This window comes from Triturus cristatus, chromosome 4_1 (assembly GCF_964204655.1).
Source record: "Triturus cristatus chromosome 4_1, aTriCri1.1, whole genome shotgun sequence".
NCBI classification, from domain to species: domain Eukaryota; kingdom Metazoa; phylum Chordata; class Amphibia; order Caudata; family Salamandridae; genus Triturus; species Triturus cristatus.
The window spans coordinates 297,944,283-297,966,157 of NC_140585.1; the positions used below are offsets into that span (position 1 = coordinate 297,944,283).

Below are 21,875 nucleotides of genomic sequence, written 5' to 3' on the forward strand. Positions count from 1 at the left end.
TAAATAAAATATGGTTGCATCTCCACCAAACAAAGAAGCCCTTACTTCTATAAAGTACAAATCATCCAAGTTTGTTTTCTCTGCATATCCACCATTGTAAAATTATCTAATCCGTGATAGAGGTGTTTGCATTCTTTCTTTTCTCGAGTGCAATATCTCACGTAGTGATCCTTGCCTGCTGACACGATTGTGCAAGGGTTCCTAGCCTTTTTCTAAGCAGGAATGGTCTTCACTATTACCACAGATTGAAAACATATTTTATGGGAGATTTCAACACTTGTCCTGAGGAAGGTTGTCTTGTATTACAGACTCCCACCGAAACGCGTTGACGCAAAATAAGAAGGCAGACTGTAGATTGTGGAGATATTTGTCTTCCGAATGATGAAATATCTGAATATCAATTTTATGGATAACAAATAATCTTGATCTAATGTCTGTATGTCCTTCTCTGATGATAAGAAAGCATCTTTCTTGCATGTTCTCCCTGGAATGTTATTTGTATATGAAATGAGAATTTGGTTTTACATTTTTTTTAAATGTTTTTACCTTTGTTATTGCTTATGATTATGTATTGTGAATTGTGATTACAGAATTGTTTTTAAACTGAAATAAATATCCTCCTTTTGAAAATACTTGACCCTTTCTAGGTGTTAGTGTCTTGTTCTGGTGACTGATCGGTGTGGATGAAAGTTACTGAGTGGTACTACAATATTTGCCGAAAGGGGGAATTCTTCTTCTGACTACAATCTGCTGCTGAGACCAGGAATTGTGGCCTAAACTATTGAAAACTAAAGAAGTATGTAAACTTGCCTAGAAACCCCACCCATTTGGCCCCGCCCCGTATACATTAGCAGTATGCAGCGTCTTTCTGCCCTTTTCTCAGGATGATGGACAGCTTACTATGTCATTTGAGATGTCATCACTGATGTCACTGACCATGTCATGAGTGATGTAATATGTAAAATCATAAGCAGTGCATTGCGAGGACGCACGTTATAGTTAGCTCAGCTTACTATAACTGCTGAATTTCTCTGGTTTTGTACGAGTGAAATGTGAGCCTAACTATAACGTCCCTGTAACCTTCGTTTTTTTCATTGAAAAATATATATATAGGTGTATTTATATATTCATGCACATAGACTATTATAAAGATGCATTACTTTGTTACCCGTCATCCTCTAAAGGTACTTAAATTACCTACAATACTGTTGCTACTCTGATTCAAGCATGCAAATCTATGAAAGATCCAATACTGGATAAGACAATAAGTTAACTTACCTGTAACTGCAGTTATCCAGTATTGGTATCTTTCATAGATATACATGCGAGCCACCCTCCTCCAAAAAGAGGCTCCGCTTATAGCTAAGAATGTTATTACCACTTGTGCTTGAAAATCTGAGGGACTCAGCCTCTCTTGGGAGTGTTCTAGAGGGTGCTAGCACCGATTGGGTAAAGGTCAAGTTCATTTATTAAAAAGGACATATGCTATTAAACTGATGGCCCATTGCCATTATAGCCTATGATAGTTATACATACTGCTTTACTAGAATACCATGGGACTCCCACTTCGACGGGGAATAATTCTACAATTAGTATCTTATTTTCTTCTGTGACACCAGTTTTAACTACCATCTGATCTGATTTTCCAATGCCTCCAAAATCTGTGCAAAATCCTCTACAACGACCCTCGAGTTCACAGTAACTGTCTATTTTTGAAGTAATGATTGAAAAATTAATATCCATGTCTTTTGACCTGCACTTACTGATATTTTAATTTATCAACTCTGGTCTAGGGTGGGGACGGAGCTTGCCTGGTCTCTAATGGCCGCAATGGAATTGTGCACCCGACATCGCCACAATCCTGCAGGAATCCGCTTAATCCATGGTCACAGGAAGGACCATTTTGACGTAACAGAGAGCTCTGAACATACACCACAGAGTAATACCACGCAGCCCTCAGCGGGCACACGGAAAACGGACATTTTGGGCCCGACCCAGGAGCGGCAATGCGTCCCAATTAGGTGCAGGAGTACTTCAGCTGCTTCGACTGGCTTCGCTGGGCGGAAGCGGTGTTCGGAGGTCGCCAACGCTGGCGGAGATCCTGGTTGCATTGCTGTACTGGGCTGCTGGCCGCCCAACTTGCTTTGCGGTGGGGCCTCCCTTACTGGTTCAGCGACTTGGTGCACGTGAGCCGATGAGCCCACAGTGATTGCGCAGTAACCCCGGGGTCTGACAGCGCTGGGACCCCGGCCTGCTCACAAGGTTGGTGCACACTAATTAGGAGCGGGAGAGCTTTTCTGTATGGGGTTTAACGATACACACGCTGATTGCTAAGGACACGTTATAATGTGGTTTCCCAGTGCACATGATCTGCCAAGTGACACGTGAACGTTGCGGCCTTGGGACTGCCTGGAACAGCCTGACCGAGACAGCCGCGAGCTAGCAGTGATCGCTTGCCCTGCTTGGAACACCGACAGGTGCCTTGGAACACCAGCAGGGTCCTGGTCTCTCGGAGGGTCTGGCTAGTAATTGAGGGCACGCTATCGAGCATCCGGATCGGCATTACCTGAACGAATGCATAGTGAAGATTGCGTGGGGATCAGAGCTGCAAGGGCCTTGGTGAAGGGAGACACTGAGTGAAAGTGCGCCACATGCAACGGTCCTAAAGTGAGCTGCTCGGAGAGTGGCCCGGCTGCGTGGGGCGCTCATACCTGTTGAAGTGTTTAATCCAGGGACTCGCGGTTACCCGTACATACTTGTGGCCGTTAGGTTGGATACCATTCCCTAGACACAACTTATAGGGCCACACATGTTGGACGCTGTAGTGACTGCCAGAGTGCACCTACGACAACAGCATGGGGAAGCCAGAGAAAACGCAGTCGAAACTGCAGATCGACTAGCGCAAATCCTCCAGGCTCAGAGAGGAAGACACAGACGCAGAGCTGGGAGAGCATGGCGCCTCTGGCACAGAACTAGGAGGAAACCTACGATATATATTCGAAACTATGCAGCAGAGTCTCTCCATGATCGATGGGAAAATAGACTCACTCATCGGATGGATCGTATTTCTGATCAGTTAGATAAATACGCTGAGAGAATCAATTTGGTCAAGAGAAGGGTCTCAGAAGTCGAAGATCACAACATGGAGGTCTCACGAGCTCAGAAACACATGGGGAAACTGCTGGAGGCGCTACAGACCAAGGCTGAAGATCTCACGTGCTCTAGACGCAACAACCTGCGCATAGTGGGGCTACCAGAGTCAACCTCAACTGGAAATATGTAGCTATATGTGGAGAATCTACTTTTCGCCCTATTAGGCCGAAAACCATTTCTTCAATGTTTGTGGTGGAACGAGCCCATCGTTTGCTATCTCCACGACCTCCGGGTGCCCCTCCACACCCTATTATAGCCCGCATACTAAATTTTAGAGACAGAGATGCAGCACTACGGAGAGCAAGAGAAATACTTAACCTTAATCATGAGGGATCGGTCCCGTCTCTATATGCTGACTTCACCCCTCAGGTGCAGGAGGCGCAGAGACGTTTTGCTCCCATCAAACGTAAGCTGAGAGAACTCAACTTTGACTATGCTATGCTTTATCCTGCTCGAATAAAGGTTACTCTAGACGGTAAAGCGAAGATCTACATGGACCCCAGCAATGCACAGCGAGCGCTCAAGGGTTACACTAAGGCACAGTCCAACAAGCAGGCGCAAGAAGACACCACAGGGGACAATAACTCTGAGGGAACGCCTGAGAAGCAGGACTAAGGGCCTAACTGCTTGGATTGCATAGCTCATGAATAGCAGCAACGAATGTGGTAGGACAGCGGGGTATTTCATAGCAGCCCATTCTCAATTGAGACGTTTGATGTGTAGGCAATTGCTGCAATTTGAGGTTGTGATTAGACATTTGGGTAAAGTAGGGGCAGGAGGCCATAGATGATGCAGGTGAAGGCCGGGCGCCCCGGTTGCATAACCTTATGTTTTCATTTTGTAATCCCGGGTTAAGGTGTTATGTTCTGGGTACACTTAATCGATGTTGGCCATGGTCAAATATAGAGCTTGTTAATGTAGGAAGACCAGGGTGTTCGTAAAGCTGGGATTCACGCTATCCTTGTAGTGACCCAATGTGATGCTGGTCCGTGCCTCACAAATGGCTACACCCAAAAGCCATTTTCAAAAGTAATTCTAGGTAGAGGGTGGAGGTTTGTACCCCTTAATCAAGAAATGATTGAGAGAGGAAAAATCCCTATTGTTGCGTTTCTTTATTTTTCTTTGTTACGCCTCGAAACGTTGAGAAAAGGAACAGAAAAAAAAAACAGTGGACACATGTTTCTCCTGATGGCCGGTTGGCCGAGGGCTTATTCAAGGCAGGGTTCTTTAGGAATATTCGTGAGCGCAAAATTCTTGGCGAGTTTTCATGAGAGCGATCAATTGCAATAAACAACGTGGTCTCTGTGGTCCTGATGAAAGATTTTTCCTCTCTCAATCATTTCTGGATTAAGGGGTACAAACCTCCACGCTCTACCTAAAATATAGAGCTTGGTATGGTAGTTGTGGTGATTTTGAGGTTTGCAACAAGTGGTCGGGCAGCCACTGCCCTCACGTGTACTACACATTGTTATTGGTTGGGATTGTGGATTTAGAGGGAGGGGCTCATGCTGTCATGTTAATAGTTGGTAGACGTGAAGTGGGAGGGGGAAAAGGGGGATAACAGATGTGACTTTGTTGCGCAGCAGTAGCTCTGATAACTTTAAAGGCTTTAACCAGTGCAGTCACAGGGTTGTGGAAACATTTCTCATGCACTATGAGCATGAGCAGTGAGTGTCGCTTGACGTCTACACTGGGAGACCACACAATGCATTTCCTAACCTGGAAAATTAGGGGTCTAAATGACCAGCGGAAGATCCGTAAGGTGGTTTTGAACTTACTCAGGCATCACATAGGCGTGGCGGTGCTACAGGAAACCCATCTAGGACCTAACTCTGGGTTATTGTCACAGAGAAGAATGAAAGGCACTTGTATAGCAGCTAGGTTCACCACACATGCGAGAGGAGTGTTGGTATGGGTCCGACAAGGTGCCAACATAAAAATACACATTCTGTGGATTTAGACCCTTAGGGGAGGTATGTGGTTGTTCGCTGCCGCAAGGCCAACGTATACATACGGGTGGTGGGTATATATGGTCCACATTATGATAGTGCACAATTCTATCACTCTTTACATAACAAGCCAAATACACTATAAAAAATGCCCACCCTATGAGGGGGGGGGGGAGAGATTTTAACTGTGTACAATCCCCAGCACTTGACTGCTCAAAAGGCCCCACGCGCAATCCCTCGTCTGCCGCCATAGCTATTGGGGCAATAGTGGACACCGAAGGGCTAGTGGATGTATGGCGTTATTGCACACCATTATGCAGGGAGTACACACACTACTCATCCGTACATGACATTCATACGCGCATAGATTATTAGTTTGCCTCCCGAGACTTCATACCCTTCATTGTGGAATGTGAGCACTTGCGGCGCACATATTCAGATCATTCCCCAGTTAAACTGAAGCTGAAAATCGACAACCTTCAGCCTAGGGTTCGGTTTTAGGGCTTTCCCCAATTCTTCCTACTGGACGCTGTGTTTAAAGAAGAGGTATCGAAGGAAATAGATCAATATTTTACCACTAACCTTGGCAGTGTCCCCAAAATGGCAACTATACGAGAAACATTTAAGGTCTATATCCGGGGTGTGGTCATATCGAAACACGCTGGGTGCTCCATTCCATGAGCGGACAGTTACAAAAATTAGAGACCAAATTAGCGGAGTTGGAGAGGCAAACTATTATAGAATCTTCCCCCGAAGTGTTAGCGTAGATAAGGGTCAGAATGGATGAATATAACGAGCTGACCCAAACTGAAGTGGTGCACTTGGAGAAATATGCTACCGTGAAGGTGTACGGGGAGATGAAGAGACCCAGTGCTACGTTGGCTGCACTGACCCAGCCGGCCGGAGGTACTAATGAGGTTTTGGAGCTGTGCGATGAAAGCGATGCATTAATTAACGGTGCAGCACAGATAGCTGACAGATTTCACAATTATTTTACGGATCTAAATACCTCATGCCCATCAAGCACAGAAGAAACTGACCAAGACTACCTATCGTACTTAGCAATGAAGTGGTTGTCCAACTCTCATAGGGAGCACTTGGTGGCGCCATTGCGCCCAACCGAGATAACCGCAGCATTGAAGACTATGCTCAACCACAGGGCCCCCAGGTCGGATGGGTTAACAGTGGCATTTTACCAGGCCTATCAGGATCAGCTGGTTCTGCATCTTATTAATCTATTTGAGGAAATGGCGACGGACAGAATTATGCCTCCCAGTATGCGTGAGGCCTCCCTGATCACTCTGCTCAAAAAGGATAAGCCCCCAGAACAATGCTCCTCTTATAGGCCTCTATCCCTGCTTAACACTGACACTAAGCTTTTTGCCAAAATCTTTTCTACCGATAGTAGTGGCCACGGAATAGTCTGGGTTCGTACCCACTCGCTCACAAGCAACTTGCTTGCACTTTTCAGCACTATCACCCATATTGACCCAGAGGAGCGTGCCGCGGCAATATTTCTTGATGCAGAAAAGGCTTTTGATTCTGTGGAGTGGCGTTTCTTGAGGGCAGTGTTGAGGTAGGTGGGTTGGGCGAGGTGTTCATTAAATTGGTGGATGTATTGAATGCGAAACCCACAGCTCGCGGACGCATGAATGGATTGCTTTCAGACCCAATTCTGATTACGAGAGGCACAAGGCAGGGGTGCCGACTTTCCGCCCTGTTGTATGCTGACAGCCGAACCATTGGCATGTGCATTCCACGGGCACCGCGGAATACGGTTTCCGCACTATAACCTGATAATCATGGCATACTGAGGCAACACTTTATTGTATGTACATAATCCTGTGCAGAACCTAACTCCAACACTACAGGAGGTAGAACGGTTCGGGCGAAACTCAGGCCTGCGTATTAACTGTAGCAAATCGCTCACGTTCCCCTTGACTGCTGGCACTGTCCCAATCCAGATAGATTATCCCATCACGTGGACCCCCGAGCCAATGCAGTACTTAGGTGTTCAAATACATTCTGACCCCAAGGTAGTCATCCGTGAAAACTACGGTAGGGCTATACAGAAGCTGTTGGAGTCCATTGAGAAATGGATCAGGTTGCCGCTGTCGCTGTTGGGGTGAATTTTACTCATGAAGATGATAGTGCTCCCACGCTTTCTTTTTCTCTTTGTCAATATACCCCTATTATTGCCAAAATAATTCTTTAGCATTCCAAGATCTCATTTGATCAGGCTCCCCTGGACTGGAAAGCAACCGCGCGTGCAGTGGGAAACGCTGACCAGAACATACTCCTCAGGGCGCCGTAAGCCCCAGAGTTTGAGCTGTACTATTGTACTGCACAACTGATGCATGCATATTATTGGCTGCGTGGCCCTCAGGACATCCCACATCTGCATATTTAGAGAGAGAGTGCTCCCATTGTTACTGCCGCAGTATCTCTTTAGTAAGCCACAGAGGCGATATAAAGTGATAGATCCGGTAGGTAATACAAGGAATTTGTTCCGTAGGGCTGCTGGTATGTAGGGAATCACCCTCCTCCACTCCCCGAAATTGCAACTAGAGTGGTGCAAATGGTTATCAATGCGTCAGGAGAAGGCATTTGTCCGCGCTATGCATGCTCTGCATATTGGAACTATGGGCAGTTACTTGATAGATGGAGTAGTCAGGCAGTGGGATCAACTGCAAATACAACCATCAGAGGCTGCAATACTCGCAAGGTTCCACTATCATCGAGCTAGGCGGGCGCTACAAGCGACATGCAGGAGTCACGTGAATACACTCCCTTAACGTATCTATTGCGTGCTCAAACCCCGCAGCTCGTAATCTGAATACTTTACACACTCTCACTAGCTGTCTAAATACGAAGGCACTGCAGGAATGGCACGCTGAACTGGATATGGATATAACGGAGGAACAGTAGGTATATTGCTGCGCAGGCACTAAATCCATCTCACAAAATGGCAGAAACCGACTAATACAACAGGCCCAGCTCCAGGAATTTTTATTTGGGTGGGCCAAGGGTGCATTTGGGTGGGCCACTGAGGGCTCGATTTGTCGCATGTATGTCTAGGCAGGCCTGCTTCAGGGTCCTCCTTTATCTCTTCTTAGTCTTGAAAGGCCCAGTAAAACGCACTCTTTTCCAGATCTCTTTCTAAATATTATCACTCTCAAAAAGTGTTTTTTCCATGTAATGTTCCTTTGATGGGAAGAGGAGGTTTCTGAGGTGGGAAGGTCAGGCAAGTGACACTACTCGGGCTCCCTCTGTGCGAACCTTCAGGGAGAATCCCTCTTTATTACTACCTCCCCTTGACCCCGTACTCTGCAGTGCACCCCTTACAGGCTTGATTATCCACTACTCCTCTCCAGTGCACCTTATCTCACAGCTGACCTTGGGCCCCAGCCCCATATCAGGCACCATCGGGCTCCACTTTCATTTTTCCCCGGTAAAAACATTAGTAAAATCACCTTCAAACTTAAAACATTGAATATAGCAGTAAATATAATTAGCACGCACTTTAAAGTATGTTCCACAGTAGCCCTTATGACCCAACTGCAAATTAAATAAACAAAAACAGAAAGGCCATGACAGGGCCGGCTTCAGCGCTGATGCGAAAGTCTTTTTTGGCGCCGCACTAAAAACCTCTTTCTCCGTAAATACTTTTACTACCACCTTCCAACAGGGCCCCTCATCCCTCAATGGACCCCCCCTATTGACCTCCTCCTCAGATGCTCTCACTGCCACACGCCACAAGTGCCCCTCATCTCCCCATAGCCCCTACCCCTCATGACCTCCTACTCGGATTCCCTCACTGCCACCCTCCAGCAGCGCCCCTCATCTCTCTGTAGCCCATCCCCCTCATGACCTCCTCAGACTCCCTCACTACCACCCTCCAGCAGTGCCCCTCATCTCTCCCTAGCTCCCTAGCTCCCCCCTCCAACCCATGACCTCTTCCTCGGATTCCCTCACTGCCACCCTCCAACAGTGCCCCTCATCGCTCCATAGCCCCTCCCACTACCTCCTCCTCGGATTCCCTCACTGCCACCCTCCACCAGTGCCCCTCATCTCTCTGTAGCCCATCCCCCTCATGACCTTCTCCTCAGACTCTCTCACTACCACCCTCCAGCAGTGCCCCTTATCTCTCCCTCGCTCCCCCTCCACCCCATGACCTCTTCCTCAGATTTCCTCACTGCCACCCTCCAACAGTGCCCCTCATTGCTCCATAGCCCCTCCCACTACCTCCTCCTCGGATTCCCTCACTGCCACCCTCCAACAGTGCCCCTCATCGCTCCATAGCCCCTCCCACTACCTCCTCCGCGGATTCCCTCACTGCCACCCTCCACCAGTGCCCCTCATCTCTCTGTAGCCCATCCCCCTCATGGACTTCTCCTTAGACTCCCTCACTACCACCCTCCACCAGTGCCCCTTATCTCTCCCTCCTCCACCTCATGACCTCTTCCTCAGATTTCCTCCCTGCCACCCTCCAACAGTGCCCCTCATCGCTCCATAGCCCCTCCCACTACCTCCTCCTCGGATTCCCTCACTGCCACCCTCCAACAGTGCCCCTCATCTTTACGTAGCCCCTCTCTCATATGCATTTCATTTGTTGTATAGTGCTACTCATATCAGTGTAGTGTGTGTCAGTACTTTACACCAACCACACTATACAGAGACTATGACTCATACAAGTATGTAAATCAGTCTACAGGGAATGTCACTTAAGCCAATGAGGATTACAAGGTGTATGAATCACATGTCATCCATACTGGTGGGCAGTATATTTTAAGAGGGTTTGGTCTGGAGAAGCACAAACTCAGGATTTAAAGAGTACTCCGGTGGTTAGGGGTTGGCTTTACTGATAAAAATTTACATTTAGCCAACCATACTCATTTTAGCAACATTAGAATAATGAAAGACTGGGGAAGTTCTAGCTATATCACAAAACAAAACAAGCATTGGCATAGCCAATAGGTCTCGCCTTTGGGACCTTATAAGTGTTTAGCTATGCAACAGTTGCATAACTAAATACTTATAAGGTCCCAAAAGCGAGACCTATTGGCTATGCAAAGCGGCCGTGCGGCCGCGAAAGTGAAAGTAAACGCGGTAAAGCGCGCGCCCGCGCACATGCACTGTAGCTCTAGGCTGGCCTGGTAGCACTTTTTGGAGCCCTCTCAATAAGTCTCACCAGACCAGCGCATGCGCTGGGTCAGGCGAGACCTAAAAAACGAAGTGCTAACTATACCATTCATGTTTGTATGCAGCTCTTTGATGACAGTGCATTGGTCACTGTTCTATGTTAGGATTGTAACTTCTGAACTGCAAGTAGCACACGGATCTCTGTGACAAAGGCAGTAACCCACGGATCTTCCACATAAAATACAGTTCATCTGCATTTAAAAACTACTAACAGACAAATGATTGCTCTCTAACAGGATCATTAATCACCAACGTTATCTGGGCATTTTGTATTATTGTTGTCCTGCATCGGCCATGATAATGATAAAAACTGTTTAAATGAAGCACTCACGAAGTATGTGTCCTGCTGGGCCTGTGCAGATTTTTAAACGAAAAACAAATAGTAACACATTCTCTTACCTACTCCATTAGTCAAACTTTGTGTCAGACTGATGTAATAAGCAGCTGCAGGGGTCAGGAAAGGTGAATAGGAATAAACAAACTTATTTTCTCCTGCGCTGCATAGAAAAAGAAATATCCACGCAGCAGGACAGTAGGCAAAGGTTACCCTTGTCAGTGAAAGGATTTGTCGCCTTTGCCATGTGGAGATGAAAGGGTGAAAAAATAAACAAAGCCTCGTTAACATGTAAATGGTCTTTTAAAGACCAGTGAAGTACTCGGGTGCGATAATCTGTGTGTGTGTGTCTGTGTGTGTGCACCCGCGAAGCTGTCTCGGCCCGACACACACAACCTGTGCTTTGCGCGCCTGCCTTCAAGCCCTCACTGCGTGGGCCCAGGCTCATGTTTGGGTGGGCCTGGCCCACTCGCTAGTACCGGGCCTGTAATACATTACAAGTTTCTGCGAAGAGTATACTACACCTCGGCCCGTTTACATAGATTTGAGTTGAGAGAAGATGATAAATGTGTAAGGAGCCGTGCAGCTGGGGCAAACTTCACGCATCTTGCTTGGGACTGCCCTGGGATTCATAGATTTTGGATGGCGGTGTTTGCTGCACTACAGGAAATGGCTGAGGTGACAGTCCCCGCGACCCCTTTGGTAGCCCTGCTTGGATATGTCAAAGATTTGCCAAAGGGAACATGCAAGCTACTAGCATTGGGTATATTAATAGAGAAACCGAGAATAGCCATGCGATGGATGTCGGGCCCAACGCCCACAGTTGCAAAAACAACAATTGATGGACAGAATGCAGAACAATGTCATACATTCACCCCAGTACAGAGATCTGGGCCTAAATCCATCGTTTTTTTGCTCACCATGCCATTCCAGTTTGAACCCAGCCATATGCAAATCAGTCTTGACCCTGTGCCCCATGGGAACAGTCCAGCCCGAACTGCCAAGCCAGGTCCTCCCTGGACTGGAAACAAGCATCCTAGGACCGGTTTCGGGCTTTCAGCCCTCGTCAGCCAGGATAGCTTGCTTCCAGTGGCATGGAGAGCAAGGGACTCACGTCTGAGCATACCCTTCCCACTCGGGGTGACAAATGCAAAAACAACAATTGATGGACAGAATGCAGAACAATGTCATACATTCACCCCAGTACAGAGATCTGGGCCTAAATCCATCGTTTTTTTGCTCACCATGCCATTCCAGTTTGAACCCAGCCCTATGCAAATCAGTCTTGACCCTGTGCCCCATGGGAACAGTCCAGCCCGAACTGCCAAGCCAGGTCCTCCCTGGACTGGAAACAAGCATCCTAGGACCGGTTTCGGGCTGTCAGCCAGGATAGCTTGATTCCAGTGGCATGGAGAGCAAGGGACTCACGTCTGAGCATACCCTTCCCACTCGGGGTGACAAATGCAAAAACAACAATTGATGGACAGAATGCAGAACAATGTCATACATTCACCCCAGTACAGAGATCTGGGCCTAAATCCATCGTTTTTTTGCTCACCATGCCATTCCAGTTTGAACCCAGCCATATGCAAATCAGTCTTGACCCTGTGCCCCATGGGAACAGTCCAGCCCGAACTGCCAAGCCAGGTCCTCCCTGGACTGGAAACAAGCATCCTAGGACCGGTTTCGGGCTTTCAGCCCTCGTCAGCCAGGATAGCTTGATTCCAGTGGCATGGAGAGCAAGGGACTCACGTCTGAGCATACCCTTCCCACTCGGGGTGACAAATGCAAAAACAACAATTGATGGACAGAATGCAGAACAATGTCATACATTCACCCCAGTACAGAGATCTGGGCCTAAATCCATCGTTTTTTTGCTCACCATGCCATTCCAGTTTGAACCCAGCCCATGTTTGGGTGGGCCTGGCCCACTCGCTAGTACCGGGCCTGTAATACATTACAAGTTTCTGCGAAGAGTATACTACACCTCGGCCCGTTTACATAGATTTGAGTTGAGAGAAGATGATAAATGTGTAAGGAGCCGTGCAGCTGGGGCAAACTTCACGCATCTTGCTTGGGACTGCCCTGGGATTCATAGATTTTGGATGGCGGTGTTTGCTGCACTACAGGAAATGGCTGAGGTGACAGTCCCCGCAACCCCTTTGGTAGCCCTGCTTGGATATGTCAAAGATTTGCCAAAGGGAACATGCAAGCTACTAGCATTGGGTATATTAATAGAGAAACCGAGAATAGCCATGCGATGGATGTCGGGCCCAACGCCCACAGTTGCAAAAACAACAATTGATGGACAGAATGCAGAACAATGTCATACATTCACCCCAGTACAGAGATCTGGGCCTAAATCCATCGTTTTTTTGCTCACCATGCCATTCCAGTTTGAACCCAGCCATATGCAAATCAGTCTTGACCCTGTGCCCCATGGGAACAGTCCAGCCCGAACTGCCAAGCCAGGTCCTCCCTGGACTGGAAACAAGCATCCTAGGACCGGTTTCGGGATTTCAGCCCTCGTCAGCCAGGATAGCTTGATTTCATTTGTTTGTTGTAACGCTTTTCGCCCTAAGTGGGATGGGTATTCCCAGACGTGGGACCCGTGCTCACTACGCCACTGGAGTCAAGCTATCCTGGCTGATGACGGCTGATAGCCAGAAACCGGTCCTAGGATGCTTGATTCCAGTCCAGGGAAGACATGGCTTGGCAGTTCGGGCTGGACTGTTCCCATGAGGCACAGGGTCAAGACTGATTTGCATATGGCCATGTCTAAACTGGGGTGGTGTAGTGAGCAAAAGAACGATGGATTTAACCCAGATCTCTTGACTGGGGGAGAATGTATGCATTGTCAGCATTCCGTCCATCATTTGTTTGTTGTAACGCCCAACGCCCACAGTTACAGAATGGTGTACTGATTTGTCCTATTGCAACACACAGTCGGACAGCTTTAACGCTCTGATACCTTACCTATACGTTGTCGACCCAAAAATATTTGGGGCCCATACCAGGCATACCTTGTACGCCAAGCAGCTGAGGTAGAGACAGAGGAAGGGCATGACAGGTCCGGGATCGGTTGACCAGGTTCACCCTTTCGGAAGGGGAAAGTGTGGGCAGTCAGAGGTGTATTACTGTTAAACTGCACCATCGTACATTGACGCTGACTTAAATGAATATGCATGAATGGTGAGCTTAGTAAACTATGATGTATATGACGTAATGTATAATGTCGATAAGCCACTTCACTTGATGCTATGTGCGGCTGTAGAGATTGTATTGTTATTGTCAATTCATTGCCTGGTTCTGCTGATGACCACTGTAATGGCGACTGTGAAATTGTATGTATTAAAAAAAAAACATTGTTCCAGCTTATTAAATGGTTCTCTTTGTAAACGTAATTTTCCTCTGATAGGTATGGCAATACAAAACAACAAGAGCAAGGCCTAGTGGCACAACTTTTGGTATAATACTAACCACAGTTTGATTGCATGTTATGTTGTTCACCTCAATGTTAGTGCATGCCCGTCTGCTTTATTTTAGTATGCAAACTCCTCCACTCTTAACCCTCCACTATTTAGCCATGTATCTGACGATTTGAGGAGGTTCTTGTCAACTACACAGCTCCGATACTGTTTTGTGTGAAACTCTTGTTACACAAGGAAAAGTACCCAGTCTTACTTTGGCTTTCACACAAAGTCTGGAATTCTGTTCATCTGTGTAAATAGTCATGACCAATGTTCCCTCTAATTGTTTTCCTCTGTGTGTGGCAGAGTAGGGTTTCTGTGCGCTGCAGCCATGGCTATGTGCACCAGGAACCACACTGCGCGTGTGTGCAGTGCCAAATATCACTCCAAACTTTTGATTAAAACCCTAGCAGCCCAACTCTGTTAAGAAGAGACATTTTATTCCTCTGTCTGATGTAACATTTCCTGTACATTGATTTACACACTATGAATTAGTGTCTCTGTGTAATGTGTATGCGATGTAAAGTGCTTAACACCTTACACTGGTATGAGTGGCACTATTAAACAAAATAAATATGAAAGAGAGAGGGGTTATGGAGACTTGAGGGTCACTGTTAAAGGTTGGTAATGAGAGTATCCGTGGCGGAGGTGGTCATTGGGGCGCCAACAAACTTTGTCACACCAGGCGCCACCAGCACTAAAGCCAGCCCTGTTCAAATGGCACTAATAATTACAGTGAAATTATGAAAATATCCCACGTTACACTTGAAACCTTGGCAGCTACGTTGCTGAATTTATTTTCTTAATAGGCTTGGGTTGCGGGGTGATAGTGTGCATTTGTTAAGGTTTTCGTGTTAATTGCAGCTCATGATGGGTGCTGCGATTAGCATGAAAACTTTCACAAATGCACAGGGACATCTTAAGGATTTTAAATGCCCTGGGCCAAACTTATTTTTGGGGCCCCTAATTACACAGCTTTGGATTTATGATCCAATTTCAGCTTTTTCATGTCCTTTTTGGCCAGGTCACCAACACTGCAGAGGCACACTGGTCCAAATTCTAAATTTGCTTCCATCTAATATTCAGGGATAATGGTATGTGCTTTCAAAATTGTAACATAGCTTGAAGGAAAAGGACAGGAGACGAGTGGGAAATAGGATTTTGTGGCCAATGTAGGGGGAGAAAGGAACAAAGAAGAAAAAAAGTCAGGGTGCAAAGACGAGAAATGGGGAAGGGGTAATGGAGAAATTGGTAAAAGAGGGACGGAAAGAGAAAGGCAGCCAGAAGCTTTGGAGAACGGAGAATGGAAAATGGAGAATGGAAAACCAGTAAGAGAGAAAGCAAAGAACGGGAAGTGAGAAGGAAATGGCGACAAGAATGGGATGGGGAGAAGGGGAAAGTGGATAAACGTGGAGCAGGACTGATATGAGGAAGAAGTAAAAGAAGACAAGGAGATGGCGAGAGCTGCTGGGGAGTGGAAGAAAAAAGAACAAAAGATATGTCAGAGAAGACCAAGTGTGGTATGGCAATGCTTCAGAAGTAGCGTCTTTGCATATCGACATTGGGGGGGTTCTATAAGGAGCCTTTTTCGCCATCTTGTCATTTCTAAACGCTCGCTCTATGTAACCGTGCTCACCTGAACGAACTAAGAAGGGTAGAAGGCTGGTTAGGCCTTGCCAATATTTTTTGTCTTGCCAAGATGCAAGTCTGATCAGATGGCAGTTGCAAGTGTGTAAATGATTGATCTATCTGTCAGGAGTATTTTCTTCACTAACACTTGCGTCCCATCTCTTTTTGAAACTCAGGGGCAGCAACATCGTCGTGGTGTCACCAGAGATTTAACTGGAAACTTTTTCAATATTACTTACAAGCCATAGTTGCTGCTTATTTATCTTATGCAACTAACAACCACTGACAAAGCGAATAGTCCTAAATTGTAGGTATGAATTTACTTGTTGTATCATATATCTGGATGCAGTGACAGAAACGGCAAAATACAAGTTGGGCGGTGCACTATGCTAAGTACAGATTTTTAGCTTATGTGTCTTAAGCCATGCCCTTAATTACACTGGCCATGCCCTTTTGCGAGACCCCCCCCAGTTTTTTCATCCCACTTAATGCCCTGGTTATGATGTTACTTTTTGTATCATATATCTGGATGCAATGACAGCAACAGGAAAATACAAGTAGGGTGGCACACTATGCCAAGCACAGGAAAGTGTAAATCACCCCACAGCTGTGCTCTATTAATTAATTAGTTTTTTTATTTACAGACTTTTATATAGCGCTGGCTAGACCCGGAGGTATCAGAGCGCTTTACATGAGGATCAGCGAATTACAAGTTACAAAAAATCACATTACATCCTGTCATAGCTCACAGTTTAGAGGGCGCACCAAACACTCCAACATAAATCCAAGGAAAGCAGTTCAGAAGGTCAGAAACTGGACAAACCACAAAAGTACTATGACCAGCGCTTGATGGCAGCAAAAAAAGACCTTGAAGAAGAATGAAAAAAGACTGCTCAGCTGCAATTTGATATTACTTAATTAAAAAGGAAATATGATGACAAAAGTCGAGAAACAGCGCATTTAAATAATGCCCTGCACACGCAGCTTGCAGAAGAACATCAGCAGAGAGAAAATAAAAAAAAAGCGTATGGCAGAAAAAGTGCAGAGGCTGAAGACCGAAATAGAAATAACCAAACAAAAACTTGAAGAGGAAAAGGAAATATATGATGCCCTTTCATCTCAGGCTGAGGTTCTTTTAAAATGGTTATCGAAACAACAAGAAGAAAATAAGAGGATCACCTTTCTGGAGCAACAGATTCAGATATGCACGTCGGAGCTGGAAAACGAAAAGCTGGATAACCAGAACACACAACACCAGATATACAAAGTTCGGAAAGAGTTGCACAAGGCAAAAGAGCAAATGCGGTTGCAGCCAGTGAAGCACCTCCACGAATTTCATTACACTGAATCGCCTTATAATCTCCACGCCGATTTTGATGACTGGTTGAGGATCGGTACCCCGAATCCATCACCCCGGCGTTCAAACCTGCTGGACGAGAGCTTCCTGGAGTGTCCGAAGTGCCAAGGCGCAGTATCCCACCAGCCAGCACAGAGAGCTCCTGGTACATATTGATTTCTGCGCCGACAATTAAGCCAAGAGGTCTTAAACTCGTACATGCACTCCGAAACTTTTTTACTTGTGTTTTTAAACGATTAAGTTGTACGTATATCGGCCATCCATGGCGTTGCATTTTCAGATTTGTTTCTGATGTTTTCCGGTGTATAACTGGGTGCATCTTCACGACTGGTTAACTGTTCATACAGTAAGTTTCTTCCTAAATTGGTCCTTTAACCAACTCGCAGGTGGAACAGCAGTCCCTTTAAATTGTTTTATATCAGTTTTTTTATTTGCCATGAACTACTGAATTATGCTTGTTGCACTGTTGTATAGTATTGCAGTCCATGTAATCTCAAGGCTGATCTGTGCATTTTCTTCTGGTTTCTTTGGAAATAAATATGATTTATATGATGATATAACATTTCTCTGTATGTATATATTGTGGCGTCAATAAAATAAATTAATTACGTGATTGGAAAAAAAAGAGAAATTCAGCAAGTCTACAAACATGACGTGTGCTTTTCACGCCGTGTTTGTAGAGTTGTTGCATTTCTTTTCTTAATAGAGCTCTGGCTGCGGGGTGATTGTGGGCCTTTGTTAAAGATTTCAGGTTAATTGCAGCGCCTGTCTGGAGCTGCAATTAACCTGAGAACTTTAACAAAGTCACACAATCACCCGCAGCGCAGCTCTTTTAAGAAGAGAAATTCAGCAAGTATGCAAACAGGACGTGTGCTTTTCACGCCCTGTTTGTAGACATGCTGAATTTCTTGTTACCTAAGCATGGCTGCGGTGCATACTGAGTGCTTTTGTTATAAGTATTCATGTTAATCGCAGCTCGTGACGGCGCTGCAATTAACATGAATACTTAACAAAAGCACTCAGTATGCACCGCAGCCGGGCTCTACAAGAAAGAAACACACATTTTTCGCGCCGCTCGCTTTTTCAAAGCAGCGGCGCGAAGGTTCTCGTTTGATGTGTGGTGTGTCCGCGCTCCACACACAGCACTGCGCGCTACAGATAACAGAGGTGCACGGGCGCGCACCCGCGCACATTATTGGGAACAGTGGTCATGACCTTGGATTGTTGATCCCTGCACTTGTTCTTGACCTTTTTGTTGTTCAGGTTTTGCCTGAGCTGTGCACTGTGCAATTTGAGCTCTGTTCTCCTTAGCCTCGTATACACAATATAAAAATACTCATAAATAAATACGTTTAGCTACACATTCATTTTTCCATGTCTTTGATGCCTCGAATTTGTACTTATCCTATGTTTCTCTCCACAGACCACCTGAAGACAGAGAAAGAGCTAACTGAGGAGAAGAAGATCCTGAACGAAATGCTGGACGTGGTGGAACAAAGAGATGCTCTGGTGGCACTGCTGGAGGAGCAACGTCTTCAAGAAAAGGAGGAAGACAAGGACTTGGAGTCGGTCATGCTTACCAAGGGCTTCAACTTAAACTGGTCCTGAGTTTGCAGCACTATTGCGTGTGTGAATCATCTCTTAGCCAGGCGGATCCCACTCGAATCTAAAGTTATGGGATCTGTTGCTTTTTGTCTGTGGCCCTACTTTTAAGCAAGGGGGTTTGAAGAATCCTGGAGCCTTGCAGTGGTTTCCTCTAGTGGCCGATCAAGCTTGCATATGGCTCGCGCTGTGAGGGGCATACAGAAATACTGATGAAAATGCAGGTAAATGGAAGAATGTTTTCTTGGAAAATGCCTGTGAAGAGATCGAAGTGAAAATTTTCCCTACAGCATATTTTTTGCTACTCTTTTTACAAATTAATAAATAAAAACTATCTAAACTATAGAGCAAAGAAAAACAACCTTGTGAATGTTCAAGCATTCAACTGCCTTGCGGAGTATCCCTTTTGTAGAGGACTTTGAACAGGCTACTGAAGCAGTAGCTTGCTTTTCATTTTTCCCTTTATCCACCAAAGAATAAGCCAATGGATTATGGAGTGTGGATACGAACAGACGGTGGGAAATATTGATTATGCTTTTAAATGTGTGTCTGTACTTTTTACCCAGCGACTCCTAGCAAAACCTTGCTAATACCCATTTAGGTAGTCAAGGAGTTGCGATTCTGAAAATACACTTCAAGGTTCTCATATTATTGTGAGCGTCTGATGATGGCCTTGGAGAAGAAGAGAAGAATTTATCAACACTACACAGGAATAAAATGATGAAAGTTATATCTATCTACCATATTATAAAAAATGCTCACACTTGCTGGGTTTCATATATCACAAAACTCCAGATGATGACTAAATCTGTGCCCACCCACAGCAAAATAGTATTGATGTATGGCTTTTATTCATTATGTGTTTGTTGATTATTAGCCATCTAGTTGAACGTAGTATTCAATGGGGACTTTCAGTTTGTGAAACTCTAAAATTTGCTTGCAGGAATGCAGCTGCATGGAGCAGTATGGACATGCAACATGGCCAATGCAGCTGGCTTTGGCTGGCCAAGAACCCCAATCTATTCGCTAGCTAAATCATGCTTCCATCGATCTAGTCAAACCTGTACACTTTTGGGATTTTATTTCTAAGTTGCATTTGGTGGGTTTCGACACTGGAAAATGTTGCCTCTGCTTGATGGGTGATTGTTGTTGCATTAACAGGGTGGAGCAGAGTAGTCTTTCCAGGACGCATTTGAGAAGAGAAGGCCATCGGCTGCTGCTCTAGCGTGTATATATAGTCATGTTGTGTTCTACACTTTTTCATGTCATACAAGCCTTTAATGAACCATTTCAGAGACTAATTTTTATTGTATGCGTACTTGTTTTTCATGGTCTCAAGAAGAAAAGCTTCCAGCCTAGCATCACTTGCCCTCAAGAAACTTCTTTTTTGTCTATTAACTTATTTTTTGATACTTGAAAAAGTCTTTTTTTTTATACTGAGGGAAAAGACAACAGCATTTGAGTCTCTGGGACGTGTGCTCTGCCTCATTTGAATTTGTTTTTAAAATGCCACTCAAAATTGTGTGACTTATTTATTATTTATTGATGTTCTTGCTCATGTTCTATTTCTGTCCTTTTGAATTTTTTGCGTTGTGTGAAGCTTGAGGCACTGATCTCAATTGTAGCACAAATTAACAGGCAACCCGTGTCAGTACAGATCACTAGCCATAGGTGGCTGTAACCAGTGGTTCACCCACCGGGCACAGGTGGATAGATCATTCTGTGGCCTTACAGGTTCTGTGACATGGATGCATCGTAGTTTCCTCTCCATTGACAGAATGTATAAAACATAAACCTGATGGTATACAGCATTATACATTTTACACCACAGAGCGTGTGTCATTTAAGACACATGCTTTGTCAGTCATAGGTCACAGCAGATACCATCCTTCATCCGAAATTGTTTGTTTGCTGTTGTACTGAGTAGATTTCATACCACTGTTAAGTCGTTTTTGCAAAATTCTAATTTGTTTCCTGCCTTGCATTTATTTGTGTTATGGTCTACAACTTGGAAACTGTAATTAAACTGCACAAACAGTCCCACAATTCAAATTCAGCTCAAGTTATCACGTGGTGACATCCCTTTGCCTTCCTGTAATGATGTTACAGTATTAGAAGCAAGGATTATGTTAGGTGTACAGTGCTAGGGGACTCTGAAATGACCCGCCAGTTGTATTATTGTTTTCAAGTTGAAGTTGATTAGACAGATTTGTACGGGTGGGTGTGACTGAACACTTTTTTTCAAGAAGAACAAATGCGATTTCTCCTTCAAGCACTGAGTGATCTAAAAGATTTTGTTATCCTTGAAGGAGTAACATTTTGTTTATTAAACCTGACATCTGTCACTTTTTCTTGTGTCAGCTGTTTATTTGACCACTAATGTGCTGGTTTGAGCAATCAGCAAAACGAGTTGAATTGGAGAGATGAATAAATGCTTACATAACACAAATGCCTGGTTTGCAGCACGCCGACAGAGTATCACTTTCAACTAGTTAGTCTTTAAGACAAAACAGTGAGTTGAAGATATTTAAGTGCAGTGGCAGAAACAAATCCAAACCCTAAAAATGGTGTTTTAAGTATTGTTGGATCTTATAGAGACTTTTAGTTGTAGATTCCTTACCTTAGAATTTCCCCCAGGCGTCAGTCTGGATCCAGAGACTTTACATTAGGAGTACCCCTGCGCGTCGGTTGGTGGTGTCGGTCGGCTCCGCATTGGGCGTTGTCGGTGCCTGGATAACGTCGCGTGACCTATATAGATGCTGCCCATGCACACTGATGTCAGTTCTTTCATTTTTCCGTGCCAGGCTAAGAGCAGATCCGAAGAGAGCTACCCTTTAGCTGTTTTTTGGCTAGCCTTTTTTGACTTTTTGTCGAATTTGAGTCTTGGACTCTTGGTATGTCGCGGATGTCTCAGCGTCGGACCGGCTTCAAGCCCTGTGGCTCCTCTCATTGAACGATGTTTGTGACTGAGCCACACCTCATGTGCCTTTTGTGTCTGGAGTGCGGCCACGACCTGAAGTCGTGCTCCAAGTGCCGGACCATGAACCCATCCGCTTTGTGGGAGTTGTCCCGAAAGCTGTTTGGAGGCCCGGTGCTTGGATCTGCATCACTCCTGTTCTCATTTGAGGGGAAGGTCTATAGGACGGCTGCGGAGCCCACACTCCTCGTCGCACTCCAAG

General features: G+C 45.5%; 1 protein-coding gene across 32 annotated transcripts in view; it reads left to right on the top strand.

The window, feature by feature from the left end:
- The window catches only part of MICAL3 (microtubule associated monooxygenase, calponin and LIM domain containing 3), a 1,875,796-nt gene extending 1,854,750 nt beyond the window's left edge, over window positions 1-21,046 (top strand). For 30 of the 32 annotated variants that reach the window (XM_085652129.1, XM_085652139.1, XM_085652136.1 and 27 more), the window contains one exon: window positions 18,518-21,046. In XM_085652129.1, coding sequence (XP_085508255.1) covers window positions 18,518-18,702 — 185 coding nt within the window. In that variant the 3' untranslated portion in view covers window positions 18,703-21,046. The remainder of the gene's footprint in view (window positions 1-18,517) is intronic. The other 2 variants (XM_085652160.1, XM_085652161.1) reach the window with 1 other exon arrangement.
- Window positions 21,047-21,875: the final 829 nt, after the last annotated feature.